This window comes from Xiphias gladius, chromosome 5 (assembly GCF_016859285.1).
Source record: "Xiphias gladius isolate SHS-SW01 ecotype Sanya breed wild chromosome 5, ASM1685928v1, whole genome shotgun sequence".
NCBI classification, from domain to species: Eukaryota; Metazoa; Chordata; class Actinopteri; order Istiophoriformes; family Xiphiidae; genus Xiphias; species Xiphias gladius.
Window position 1 is genome coordinate 11,938,581 of NC_053404.1, and position 13,589 is coordinate 11,952,169.

Below are 13,589 nucleotides of genomic sequence, written 5' to 3' on the forward strand. Positions count from 1 at the left end.
GAGGGATTTAGCTGATTCATCACTGCCATCAGAGTCGAGGCTGTTTTTGTGTAAGGCATTGATCAATTTCACATTCTTGAGAGAAAAGGGAGTACAATAAGAGTGGGAGGATTATGTGTCGAAAATTGTGTATTTTTTCTTGAAATGCTTGCTGAGGCTGCACATTGTTGGAATGAGCTTGATGTGATTTTCTCAATTTCACAACAAAAGCCTTTTTTTTTTTTTTTAAAAACAGCAGACCTTGTTGTGTTAGTACCTTTATCTTATTGTAAGGTGTAGTGCTGTGATTTAAAAAAAAAAAAAAAAAAAAAAAAAAGGGGGGGGGGGGTAGTGCTGGCTTTAACATTATAACAACAACATGAAACACTTTAAAGCTACGCTTAAAGGATTTTTGGTGCAATCTTTGTAGCTACTGCTGCTGTCACTCAACATACAAAAAAAACATCCTTTTTAGGAACTCTTCATGTACTACTTGCTCTACAGTTGACACTAGTGTTAAAGTATCACCAGGAAATGATATATTACACATGTCACTATACATATTTCTACATCCTCTCTACGGTAGTGGGTAAAGTGTCCAGTCTTGGTCAAGCAATTCTCCGTCATTGACGGGGTCTCAGGCTGCAACTGGACTCACAGCCACCAGAGGGTGATGGTGCCTCTTCCTGGTGCTGGCTCTTGTCCTGTTCTGGCTCATCAGACAGAAAGCTGGGAAACGTCTGTGCTCGGGGGATAAAAGTCATTGTCAGGCCGGTTCCTGAGGGGGAAAAGAAAGTGGTGAAAGAATCAATGGAGCACTTCTTTTTAGCAGAATGACATAAATCTATTCTGTTTCATTTACCTGGATGTCACATCGAAACAATATGTCCTGTTTTCTTCTACAACATACTCATGGTGTAACTGGTTCCTTAGCTACTGTTCATGCTTATATCTTTATAAAGAAATGAAGATTACAGGATCATCCTGGCATTCTCCATTAAGGTAAAATATCTTTTAAAGCCCACTGATGAAGGGCAGTTCTCAGATAATACAAAAATATAAACCCTTAGTTTATAGTAACAGATGCGATGGAAATCAACCTTTCACCTTAAATACACAATTTAATGTCTCATCTTCTTGGACTGCTGTCTATTCATTCCCTGCTCTCTCCCTCTGCACTTTAATTTGAATTAATTGGATCAATTTGTTCTGCAGTGCATATTGGTTAAATGCACTGAGAGGGAGTAATGGATACTTGTGGGTGGAGGGCTGTTCTCTGCAACTGTAAGATCATTAATAATATATTAGAATGCTGTTTGGAGATGTGCACCCTAAGGCAGGTTGAGAATAAAGTGGCTGGCAGGCTGCTGATCATGCACCAAACAAGGAAGAATTGGTCAATATTTCAGGAGGTGCAAACCCAACACAACACTGTAATCAAATCTAACCTATAGTTATATGGTACCTACGAATGCAGCCTGCTAGGAGAAGCTGCTGCATGTCAGTACATTTCAAAATCAATTCACGCACAGATGTTAATTGATATTTGATTAACAAATTAAAATTTGACTTTGTTTTCTTCCAGGGCAATACTGACAAAATTGACAAAGAGATGATTTTCTCATCTGCTGTTGGTGCTGAAATGCTAATTAGCAAATATGATTGTTGTGCTAAGTTGTGCAAATCATTCATAATATCGTGAACACACATAACACACACACAGACACGCTGCATGTCCTGTGTGTGTAGCCCGCAGGACCGGTAATGATGCCACCAAAGGTAATTGGGCTCAGACCACGAGACGCAATGCCAACCCACCACAACGTGGAATATAAAACAAGACCTAGTCAGCCTGGCAATCAATGGCAAGTGGCTTGTGTGTGTGCTTGTCAGAGCCACAGACAGAGTCAAGTTAAAAAAAACGAAAAGTGTGAAGAGAATTGATGCACAAGTAAAGAAAGACACTGAGCAAGAAAAAACACAGACAGAGCATTTTCCTGTGTGAACAGCTTGCAGGAAGAAGCACAGAGGGGCCGGTGTGGGTGTGAGGATGAGACCAAAAAAGTACCAACCATAACAGGTGAGTCATACACACACACACACACACACACACACACACACACACACACAGTTTAAGTTTAAGTTTAAAATGCAGCTCAGTCCATGCTCTAGAAAAAACACTGCAGGTTAAGAAAAAGAAAAGGGGGGACATTTCTCTCCCCTCCCCGCTAAACTTACAATGGTTAAACGACTGGTGCGCAACCAGGCATATCCTTCTCCTCAACCAAGGCCAATTTGGGCTAGAAAAAAAGAAGCAGGGAGCCCAGTGCAGACAGGGTGAAGCAGATCTCATCATCTCCTTGGTCATAAACAGCGATGTTTGTTCTGAGTGCCAGACCCCTGATGAGAGCCACACTTTTGGACAGGAGACACGAATGTAGACACACTTGCACAAAAAATGAGTGATTAAAAAAACACACGGAGAGAAGATGGTGTCACCATCCCTCCTCCTGTCCTATCCCTATGAGAACCAGACAGTGACTTGTCAGTGTCTTTTCATTATCAGAAAAGGTCATGTCATCCTGTCTGGCCTGGGGTGGCAGCTGCTGGGCTGAGCACTAACACACACAAACACAAACACACAGACACACAAACCAGTCTGCACCTTCCTTCCTCACAATGCGATAACTCATATGGCATCCTAGTAACAGCTGTAAGAGAGGGTGCCTGTGCCACAAACTCTGGATTATGCAAGACTGCTGACATGCAGCTTTGTGTGTTTTGTGTAGTAGGCCAGCCAAAGGAGCAACAATACATTGGAACAAATAAAAGATCATCCAATGCATCCTAAAGATTGGGTCAGTTAATTTAAATATGAATTCAAATAATGCATGCTGATGACTGAGATTAAAAAAAAAAAAAACTTTTCATGCATCCGACAGAAAGAGACCAAAACAGTTTAACTCAGTTTTACCTAGCTGTAATTAATTTTCCATGCGATTCAATTTTTGCATCTACATGTACTGTATTCCATATTCACCTGTTGCAGATAAGTGTTATCATCTTGTTCTCCTATTATCTCGTCCCTGTGCCTTTGATACTTGCTCCCTCTCTGAACAGTGCTCCATTAGAATTGCTAATGCTACGGCACTAAACTGTGGAGTACAATGAAATGCAGAGAGAGTGTTTGAAAGGGCAAAAAAAAAAAAAAAACATACAAATGGGTCCAAGAAAAAATACAAGCATTCTTTTCCCCTTTTCTATTCCAATATTAGAGTTGGTAATTGAACCATTTGTGACAGGTGTGGCTGTCTTTTAAAAAAAACTTTAAAGTGCACTTACAGTATTTTTATGCATCAGCAAACACAGAAGTTTCAGTGAAATGCAGAAGCGTGAATTACATTAGCAGAGTAGGGGTGGAAGGCACTAGAAAGCAGATACATTGTATTTGTGTATAGTTTCTGGAGAAACAAAACACAAAACACGTGACAATCATGGCAGAGAAGGCTTTTGGGGTGTATTTGTGAGACATTTCCAGCTAAATAAAAAGCAGATGTAAAATATATTAAAATAAAGGAGTTACAGTCCTTCACTTGCAAGGTCCTCCATTAAATAAGGCAAAGAATTAAACAAATAAGTGAATAAGCGTCAACGGGACAGGATACTGTGTTCCTTAATTATTCCCCCACACCCGTAGGCTATTTGAAAGAAACCTGAGCATGACTCGGCAAATTGACATTGTTGATTGGATATTCATCATGCACACAGTGATACAGCCAAGCAAATGCAGCCAGCCATCATGGTCCAAATTCTATCAGCCAAAACATTAAAACCACTGACATGTGAACTGAATAACATTAATTATCTCATTATAATGGTACCTGTCAAGGGGTGGGATATATTAAGCAGAAAGTGAACAGTCAGTTCTTAAAGTTGATGTGTCTGAAGCAGGAAAAATGAGCAAGCGTAAGGATCTGGCTAGACAACTGGGTCAGAATATCTCCAAAACGCCAGGGCATGTGTGGTGTTCCACACAAGCACTGGTTTGTACCGATAGGGTCATGAGCGCCCAAGGGTCAATGATGCATGAGGGGAGCGAAGGCTGGCCCACATGGTCCAATCTCACAAAAGAGCTAGTGTAGCAAAAATTGCTGAAAAAGTTAAAGCTGGCTATGATAGAAAGTTGTCAGACTTTACTGCCCCATACACAGCTTGCTGCGTATGGAGCTAAGTAGCCACAGACTGGTCAGAGTGCCCATGCTGACGCTTATGCACCGCTGAAAACGCCTAAAATGGGCACTTGAGCATCAAAGATGGATCATGGAGCTTTGGGAGAAGCTGGCCTGGTCTGATGAATCATGTTTTCTTTTACATCATGTGGATGGCTGGGTGCATGGGCGTCGTTTGCTTGAGGAAGAGTTGGCAACAGGGATGCACTATGGGAAGATGTGTGATGCTCTGGGCAATGTTCTGCTGGGAAACCTTGGGTCCTGGCATTCGTGTGGATGTTACTCTGAAACATACCACCTCCCTAAACATTGTTACAGACCAAGAAAAAACCTTCATGGCAATGGTATTCCCTGATGACAAAGGCCTCTTTCAGCAGGATAATGCGCCCTGCCACACTGCAAAAATTGTTCAGGAATCTTTTGAGGAACGTGACAAAGAGTTCAAGGTGTTCACTTGGCCTCCAAATTCCCCAGATCTTAATCTGATTGAGCATCTGTGGGATGTGCTGGAAAAACAAGTTCGATCCATGGAGGCCCAACCTTCTCTTACAGGACTCAAGGATCTGATGCTAAAGTCTTGGTGCCTGATACCACAGGACACCTTCAGAGGTCAGGTCTTGTGGGGTCCATGCCTTGATGTGTCAGAGCTGTTTTGGTGGCACATAATATTAGGCAGCTGGTTTTAATGTTGTGGATGATCGGTGTATCTATAGACGGAGTCAGTTGTAATACCTGAACACTAGTTAGCAATCATGCAGAGTAGATGGTTAGCTAACGGACAAATAGATGGACAAAGTAATGAATAACAGTTAGGTAAATGTTATGGATAAACACAAAATCTATCTAAAAGTAAGGGATAAATTCGTAGATAGTTATTTAAATTAACAAATGATGGCTGAAATACTTAGGGTGAAATTATCGATAAATAGTTAAAATAGACTGCTAAAAGTAATGGAATAACAGTTGAAACAATTATCTAAATGTAATGAATACATAGGTAAAATAGAATGCTAAAAGTAATGGATAAAGAGTTGAAATAGTTAGCTAAAAGTATTGAAAAATGGTGAAAAGGCAAAAATATTGGACAAACAGCTGAAATAGAAACCTAAAAGTAAGGGATAAATGGTTAAAATATCCAGTGCCCCTCCAAGTGGTGGTATTACAAATGTAAGCTTGACCAACTGACCAGACACTGACAGCTGTATGAAAAAAAATACTGTAACTATATCCACTGTTATATAATTAATAGTGAAATCAATTGTTTAAATCAATTCAAATGAACATTTGGAACATGATGGGTGGTGTTGCTGAAGGAGTACATCTGACAGGGCTGGGGGGATACATCAAACATAAATGCCTGGGAACCACTGTGTTAAGAGTCTGTCTTGTGTGCATCACATAAGATGTAAAGGAGCTCCAGGGAGGTGGAGACCTTCTGCCAATGAGGAATCAATGCAATTATGTATATGGCTCTCCTCATCTAAGAATGGCTTGCATGGCTTTAAAAGCAGCACCAGCACCTGACATTTGTAAGGTTCTCCTTACATTCCTTTCATGGTCCAAACATCTCCTGTCACCACAGGAGTTAAACTCCTGTCACTCCCTAGAGTCACCTTTGTCTTCCTTCTTGTCTGACGAGACCTTTCACTGCGTCCTCAAACACACCGATGCATTCAATTTATTCATGGGAAAGAAGGGGAGATAATGGTAGCTCTGAATGTGTATGATCACGAGAAGGTGGAGGATTGTTTTCCAAATCTGACAGACACACAGAGAAAGTGTGGGAGGACCAGTAGAGATGCTGGGGTGATGGATGAGAAAGAAGCTCCTCTGCTCACCAGAGTTTAAAAAGGAGAGTTTATAGAGAATGGGCCTTTAAATAATGACCCTGAGGTGGAAGCTCCTCTATTTAGCATATATGAGTAAAAACATGTTGATGTTTGCTTTTAAACTTATTAAGCCACAATTAAATGATAATGAAAAAAAAATCCAGCCTTCGCTTTTCAAAAGAAAATTAAGAAATCAGAGCTACTTTCATCCTTGCCTGGATGAAGTGAAAGCCAAAAAGCCTATAATCCTCAGATAAGTTTACTAATCAACTAATACCATGGACAGAGCGTAATCTTATCAACCCCCTAAGCACCTTTCTGCCTCTGGTCTACATCTAGACGTTAGCACACTCTCACACACTCACACACACACACACACACACACACACTTACTTTTCCTTATGTGTATGTGTACATTAAGTCCCCAAAAAGGACATACTCTGCAGAACCTGAATGCTATAAAGCACCTACTACACATTTATCTACTTGACATTTATCTCTCTCTCACTTGCACATGCGTTTCCTTTCAAGAACACAGATAATTTTTGTCTCTCATAATCTAATTTAGATTATGGGTCTGTCTGTCTGTGTCACTGTTTTCATTTTTATTAAAGAAAAAAATGTTAAAAACAGAAAAAATGACTAGTCTTGGTCAGTTCAAAACAATTTTACAGAAGATTCATTTATGTTTAAACTCAATAAGAATCTGTACTGGTCTATTACTGGTTGAGTCTTGACCTCAGTGGTAATCGAATTTAGCGTGGAATTTTGAAGTTTCTATGTTACTTTTACTTGAATAAGAGTTTTTATTTGGAGGAATGATTTATAGAGGAAAGGTTCAAAACTGACCAGTGCATGTTACTAGTTTGAATGTGCCCTTTGCTTAGTTATTAAATACCAAGCTTTATTGCAGTAGTACTTCATAAGTTTTTTCAGGCCAAACATAAATTTAAAAGAAAAAGAGTTAAATTTCCCACACATTGTCAACACTTAATTAGCAATACAACATTTTGGTTATGGACCTTCATCAAGCATCAAATTCACAATATGAAACAACAACAACATCTTTACAATAGAGCTACAGACTGCAGCAACCAATCAAAAGAGGAGGCAAACCACAAACCTGTAACAATTACATCAGTAACTGATTATAAACAAAAAAAAAACATCCATAAAATGAGACAAACAAAACGTGTCAAGATCTGTAGAAAAATTTTAAAAAAAATCATTAAAATGAAGTATAGAAAAAGAAAAAAATAGAAAAGCTTAAATAAACAATGCAAAATAAGTAATTTTATCGACACGAGAAGTTCAAATAAGCGGAGGCAGACTGGACAAAAACCATACCATGTCTCAAAGTATCAATTATAAAATTTTTGTTCCCTTTCAATTGGTTGTTGCAACCTGTGGCTTATGAATCTGATGCCTAACAAGTTCAAGGATTTAAAGATTCAAGGATTCAAACACTGGAACATGAGATATGGATTGAGATATGATTTTTTTTTTTTTCTTTTTTTGGGGGTGAGTAATGGGGGACAGTTAGAAGACAGTAGCAGTATGTAATTCAAAATGGGAATGGAAATAAAAATAAATAATTTCTTTAATTTCATAATTCCTATTACCCATTACAACCAAATATACTTGTATAAAAGAAATGTGGTGGCATAATTTTGAAAAGTCAAGATTTACTTGTGAGATTCCACAATTGCGAAATATGATATTTTCCTCTTTCTGTGTCTTCCTGTCTCTCCACCTGTCTTTCCTGGAGCTCATCCAGTGTGCCACACACATTACCACTGACACAAGTAGGTAAAGAAATAGCAACACTGTGCATATGATAATTAGTAATTTCATGCCTGTACCTTGGTAACTGTAGAGATCTCCCACGCTGTTCTGACGTGTGATGTGCTGCCAGTAGGCGCTGCGTGGCAGGGAGATGGACTTGGTTAGCGTGTCTCTGGAGTGGATCTGAAACAGACAGAGAAAGCTTGCAGTGTCTTTCACTTTCTGTCATTCTCAGTCACTCACTCACAACAGGGGAAATTGCTCTGTGTACTTCAGTAAACAAAGAGCCTGCATAGTAAAGGTATATCCGGTTGAATTGCATGTTTCCACTCTGAATGGCTGTTTGGCAGGTAAGATAAGGATTCATTTGAAATCATGATGACGTTGTGTCATTGGATGATGTGTTTTTGTTTTTATTTTCAGTGTCAGTAGTAAATATGCTATTTCACCCATTCTGCAACCCTGAGTGGTGAATTAGAGCTGAGGGTAAATGCTGAATTTGGAAATGTTCCCAAATGGTGGGGTCCAAGAGCAAGGCCATATGGTCAAGGCTCATCAAACACTAGGCAGGCCTACATAAATAAAGAATAAAGATGACAGCAGGGAGCAGGGGAGGAAGGAAGTAGGGAGGAGGAAAGGAAGGGATGGAAGGGTATTGTGATGGAAGGAGGGAGTGGACGCCAAGACCACGGGGTGTCTGAGGGCTCCTGGACCAAGACACAAGGCAGCACTTTTGGGGGAGTAACCAGGCGGCAATATCTACAGAGGACTGTGTATTTGTGTGTGTGTGTGTGTGTGTGTGTGTGTGTGTGTGTGTGTGTGTGTGTGTGTGTGTGTGTGTGTGTGTGTGTGTGTGTGTGTGTGTGTGTGTGTGTGAAGATCTTGTGTGAAAATCATGATTTATTGCCTTTGTGTTCACTGTTTTTCTAAAAACAATTCTGTGAACAGCCTCAATTAAATGCTTGTTTAATCTGATTAAATCAAACAGACAGTGATGAAACCATTGAAATACTAGAGAAACAAGGCATTTTTTAAAATTAAAATGATATGTGCGTGTGTAGAGATGCCATCTTTGTACAAATGCTTCTTGCTCAGTGTTTCTTCTAGCATCAGGTACAACAGGATATTTTAGCAACTGTATGAAAGTGACACACAGTAACTGCGCATTAAATAATTATTCCTAGAGCAATGACATGTTGACATTTGCACTCAATGTTAGCTGTTAGTAATGTTCGCAGTACAAAAATACTGTTGGCCTCATTGTCAGCTGCTATGGGTATCTGATAAACAACCAAAAATGTAAAAATGTACCTGAGAGCTCTTCTCCATGTCCTCCATCATCCTCTCATGCTGCTGGGCAATGGCCAGCGTTGCTGAGTGGACCCGCTGGTAGATCATCTCCCCCTCCCGCGTCTGGAACGTGAACAAACCCTCTCCTGTGTCACACATCCTGCGCCAGGAACACAAACAAACAGACAGATAGAAGTACACAAAATTTGATCGCGCTCACTGTTGGATTGCTGATTTACAAATATGCATGGTTGAACGTGCACTTACAGAGAAACACATTGATGTATAGCCCACTATAGTCAAACACAGCCTGAAGGGCTCTGCGGCAAAAGTTGATATCCTTGGATATTCTGGATATCCAAAGTTGCTTTGTATAAGTTTTTATGACATTTTTCAAAACAAAAGTTTTTTCCCTCCCGTTGACAACATTTCAGTCACACGAACACAAACACAAGACAACACAAGCACAAATCTGCATGAGCACACACCTTCCGGACTCAAAAGTAAACCAGGTGGAGTCTCGACCGTATCTGCGCAAGGAGCTGAGAGGCCACATGACCAGTTTGAGGCGAGCGTTGTGAATGTCCCACAGGTAGATGTTTTCATGGGTGATCTGCATGGTGCACTCCCCGTAGATGTCCAGGTTAGGGGTGGGCATTAGGTACACATTGAAACGTTCTGGAAAGATTCACACTGTACTTCTTAAAAGGTGGGATCTCAATGGTCCAACATAGAATACTGTTAAATTGAGCATAGACTTCTTTATACATCCAGTGTTAAAGGGTTTGTTTGTTTAAATTATAAAATAACATTTTCTTACATACTTCTAGTGGTATCTAACCATGCAGAAAGTTTTGGTTTTATCTGCCAGTGTTTCAAAATTTCTCCCTCTATCCCGATATAATAAAGGTGAATAGATTTTTCTTTGTGGTGCTCACTGCATTAATAAAATCACATTTAAAAAACTAAGAGGCACTATCATCCATAAACTGTCCATGTAACTCTGGATAACCTGCAGAATGTTGTAAACCAATAGTTTAGTTGAAATTAGGGCAGCCAAAGGGAAAATACAATTCTAAACTGTTTGCATGGCAAAATACCACAGGGATTTGTGATAATATTTTAAAATGTATATAACCATATATTTGTTATTTGCACAAACATTGCAAGAAAGGAATAGTTTGACATTTTGCTCATTATGAAAATATGCTCATTCTCTTCCTTGACAATAGTTAGATGAGACAATCAATACCACTATCACATCTGTATGCTAAATATGTAGCTACAGCCAGTAGCTGGTTAGTTTAGCTTAGTTACAAAGACTTGAAACGGGGGACATCCAGCCTGGCTCTGTCCAAAAGTAAAAAGACCTTTAGAGGTACCGGTAGGCAGATATTTTTACCCTTGGACAGATACACACTAGCTGTTTCTTCCTGCTTGCGATTTTCTTCTTCCGCATCATCAGAGCTGTGCTTCCCACACCCGCGAACTTGAACCAGTGGATTGGAGTAGATCTATCATGTCTGCTCTACAAAGAACCAGCAAATCTAAAGCATATTCTTACTGGCTGAAAAACCAGTCTTTTGTGAGGACGCTACCCCTAGAGACACAATCAGGTTCTCTGGCAACTGGCATGTATCCTGGAGTACAAGAGAACTGTTGCCAATGCCCTGTCTCCCCAAAAAACTGGCTTCTCTCTTTGTACCAGCAGAAAAACTTCCAAAGCTTTTAACTCCAAGGATTGAATCAAGCCTGCTGGACACAGCCCGTGACTGAAAGACGCAGCTGGATCTAGACTAGAAGCTCAACTTTCCGCCAGAGATCATGAAAACAAATCTCAGATCAGACCTGGTCTTGTGGTCCACCTCACAAAAGGTCCCTATGCATTGTGGAGCTAACTGTGACTTGGGAGGCTGGAGTGGATGAAGCATATGAATGTAAAGACTGTAATATGCACACATAGCAACTGAAGCAGGGGAGCAGGCTGGAGAGTACCAGTGCTACCAGTGGAGGTGGGCTGCAGAGGCTTTGTGGCCAAATCAACCACCAGGCTCCTGAAAGATACGGGAATTCGAGATTGGGTCTATGGCAAGCCACCAAGTCATTGTCAGAGGCTGCCGACTGTAGTAGCATCTTACTTTGGCTGAAGAGAAAGGACCCAGTCTGGGCGGCAAGGTGACCATCAACCGGTACAAAGGGCTAAGAGTGGAGGGCAGCAAACCTGGGATGCTAGATGTCACCTTTGAGCCCTCTGGCAGTGTTGTGAACAACATTAAATGTGGCAAATGTAACTTGTAAACTGCCTGAGGTAAGGTTTGGATCACCAAAATATGAAAATCATGTAAATTTGATGTAGAAAGGGGATTGAATAATTGGTTAACTTAAGGTTAAGAGGAAGGGTTAAAGCAGAGGGGGGACACCTGGGATGCCAGATGCCCTCTGGAGGTGTCTTGGGCTTATCAGTGAAACACCAGTGAAGTAAGGCGCCACTCAAGAAATCAAGGGAGTGCTGATTATCGTTTCTGATTATCACCTAGCGTTAGCTTCACATTTAGCATAATGGCATGAGAGTGGTATCAATCTTCTCATCTAACACTCAGCAGGAAAGTGAAATGTGTTTCCCAAAATGTTGCACTAGTCTTTTAAGCTTTAATAGACAGAATATCAGATTTCTGAGGATGTTCAAATATTCGAATTTAGCAAGAATTTAAAAATATCCATTGCTAGCCAGTGTCAAAAAACAAACACCAGATTTCATAGGAAAAAATTAAAATTCATAGTAAATGATGATCTGCCCCAAAATTTAATGGGTTCTTCCGTGGCTCCATCCCTCCGCCAAGTTTAGTGCAAATCAGTTCAGTAGTTTCTGCGTAATCCTGCTGACAAACAAACAAACAAACAAAAAACCAGCAAACAAACAGACATTGGTGCTCACATAACCTCCTTGGCGGAGGTAATAAAGTCTAAAGATGAATGAAAGTTAAAATCAAGTCACCTAATTTGAACAGCTTGGGATGTAGCTTTGTTTAAATCTTAAAAAGAGTTGAATGAGAACCTGATTAAGATAAGGGATCAGATCTTATCAATGATGGATTACTCTTCAATCTCTGCTGTGTGGATCTATGATATGGAATATTAGAGGGATGGGAAGGTTTTGATTTTACTACATCGCTACTGCAAGACTGTAACAAAATATAATTTTCATATGATGAAACAAATGAGTGGGGTTTGCCTCACCATTTTGGATAGAGTCAAATATTTTGTATATAAATGCCCATCATATAGCTTATTAATACACAGTAACAATACACTAAATTAACTTTTACCTACTGTACTTACCCATGACTCACTTTTACTTTGTGTTTTCCTGCCTGATGTGGCAACAGTAGAGTAAAACAACACTTCATAAAAAGTAATTCAAGTCAAGCAGTAATTTGCTTGACTTCACATACAGTGGGTCTAACTAGCCATCCTATGACCTGGACTGGGATCAAGGAGCCAAATCTGCCCGTTCACTTTAAACTAACTTAATGTGGCAGACAAAGAGAAAAGAAGAGACATAGAGAGGGAGAGAGGTCTGCATAATCTAAATTAGTTCTCACTAATTACGCTTAATGATTCAAAATAAGCCATGTGTCTGCAGTGGATAGAAAATGGCAATGTCATAGTGTGGCGTATTTTTAGGGACAGTGAAAATGAACTCTGATCTAATTATCAGCCCCTGCTGTTTGGGGAGGGCTACAAATTGAAACATGGTTGCAGCCCCAAGCCTCTTGTTTCATTCATTCATTCAGCCAGCAGAGAGCTGCTGGCTCATTTTGTCCCCATAACACACCACTGAAACTTTTCTATGAGCACCAAACAGCAGGGCTTCAGCCACAAGAGAAGGCAGAGGAATTGTGTTTTTACAGTTCAGTTGGTTCACTGCAGCAAAGTCAAAAACTTGTGTATTGATATCTTAAATAAATGAGGCCAAGTTATGTTGAAGAATACAATTTAACTCTACCGCTGCAGTGAAATGAAATGGGTTGAAATGATGCCAGATTCTTTTCGATTACTCAGCCTTTTACAACTTTAAACTGCTCTTCTTTGCCTGTTGCCTTTTCGATTTCCTCCGCGAGTTTACAAATTACAGAGAATGAGTTCCACTGTGATAGCTGTGCCCTGTTGTCTCCTCTCTTTTCCATTTCCATTTCCATTTCCTGTGAGTGGAATATGTGGGGAAGCACATTTATTTCACATGGCTTTAGGAGCCATAATCTCATCCATCTCTGTGACAAGCTTCATTATGAGGGAAGCCAGTGATGCACAGCACTTCTCATTAGGCCTGGAACAGAGCCCCCACCACAGCCTCCTGTGACCTGTGTTCTAACACACACACACACACACACACACACACACACACACACACACACACACACACACACACACACACACACACACACACACACACACACACACACACACACACACACAC

General features: G+C 40.2%; 1 protein-coding gene across 3 annotated transcripts in view; it reads right to left on the reverse strand.

Moving 5' to 3' along the window:
- Positions 1-325: 325 nt before the first annotated feature.
- dok6 (docking protein 6) overlaps positions 326-13,589 on the reverse strand; it is a 49,082-nt gene continuing 35,818 nt past the window's right edge. The window contains exons 5-9 of one of the 3 annotated variants that reach the window (XM_040127642.1): positions 9,601-9,790; positions 9,134-9,272; positions 7,900-8,005; positions 2,218-2,379; positions 648-757 (exon numbers count right to left, since the gene is read on the reverse strand). In XM_040127642.1, coding sequence (XP_039983576.1) covers positions 756-757; positions 2,218-2,379; positions 7,900-8,005; positions 9,134-9,272; positions 9,601-9,790 — 599 coding nt within the window. In that variant the 3' untranslated portion in view covers positions 648-755. Of the gene's footprint in view, positions 758-2,217; positions 2,395-7,899; positions 8,006-9,133; positions 9,273-9,600; positions 9,791-13,589 lie in introns of all 3 variants that reach the window. The other 2 variants (XM_040127641.1, XM_040127643.1) reach the window with 2 other exon arrangements.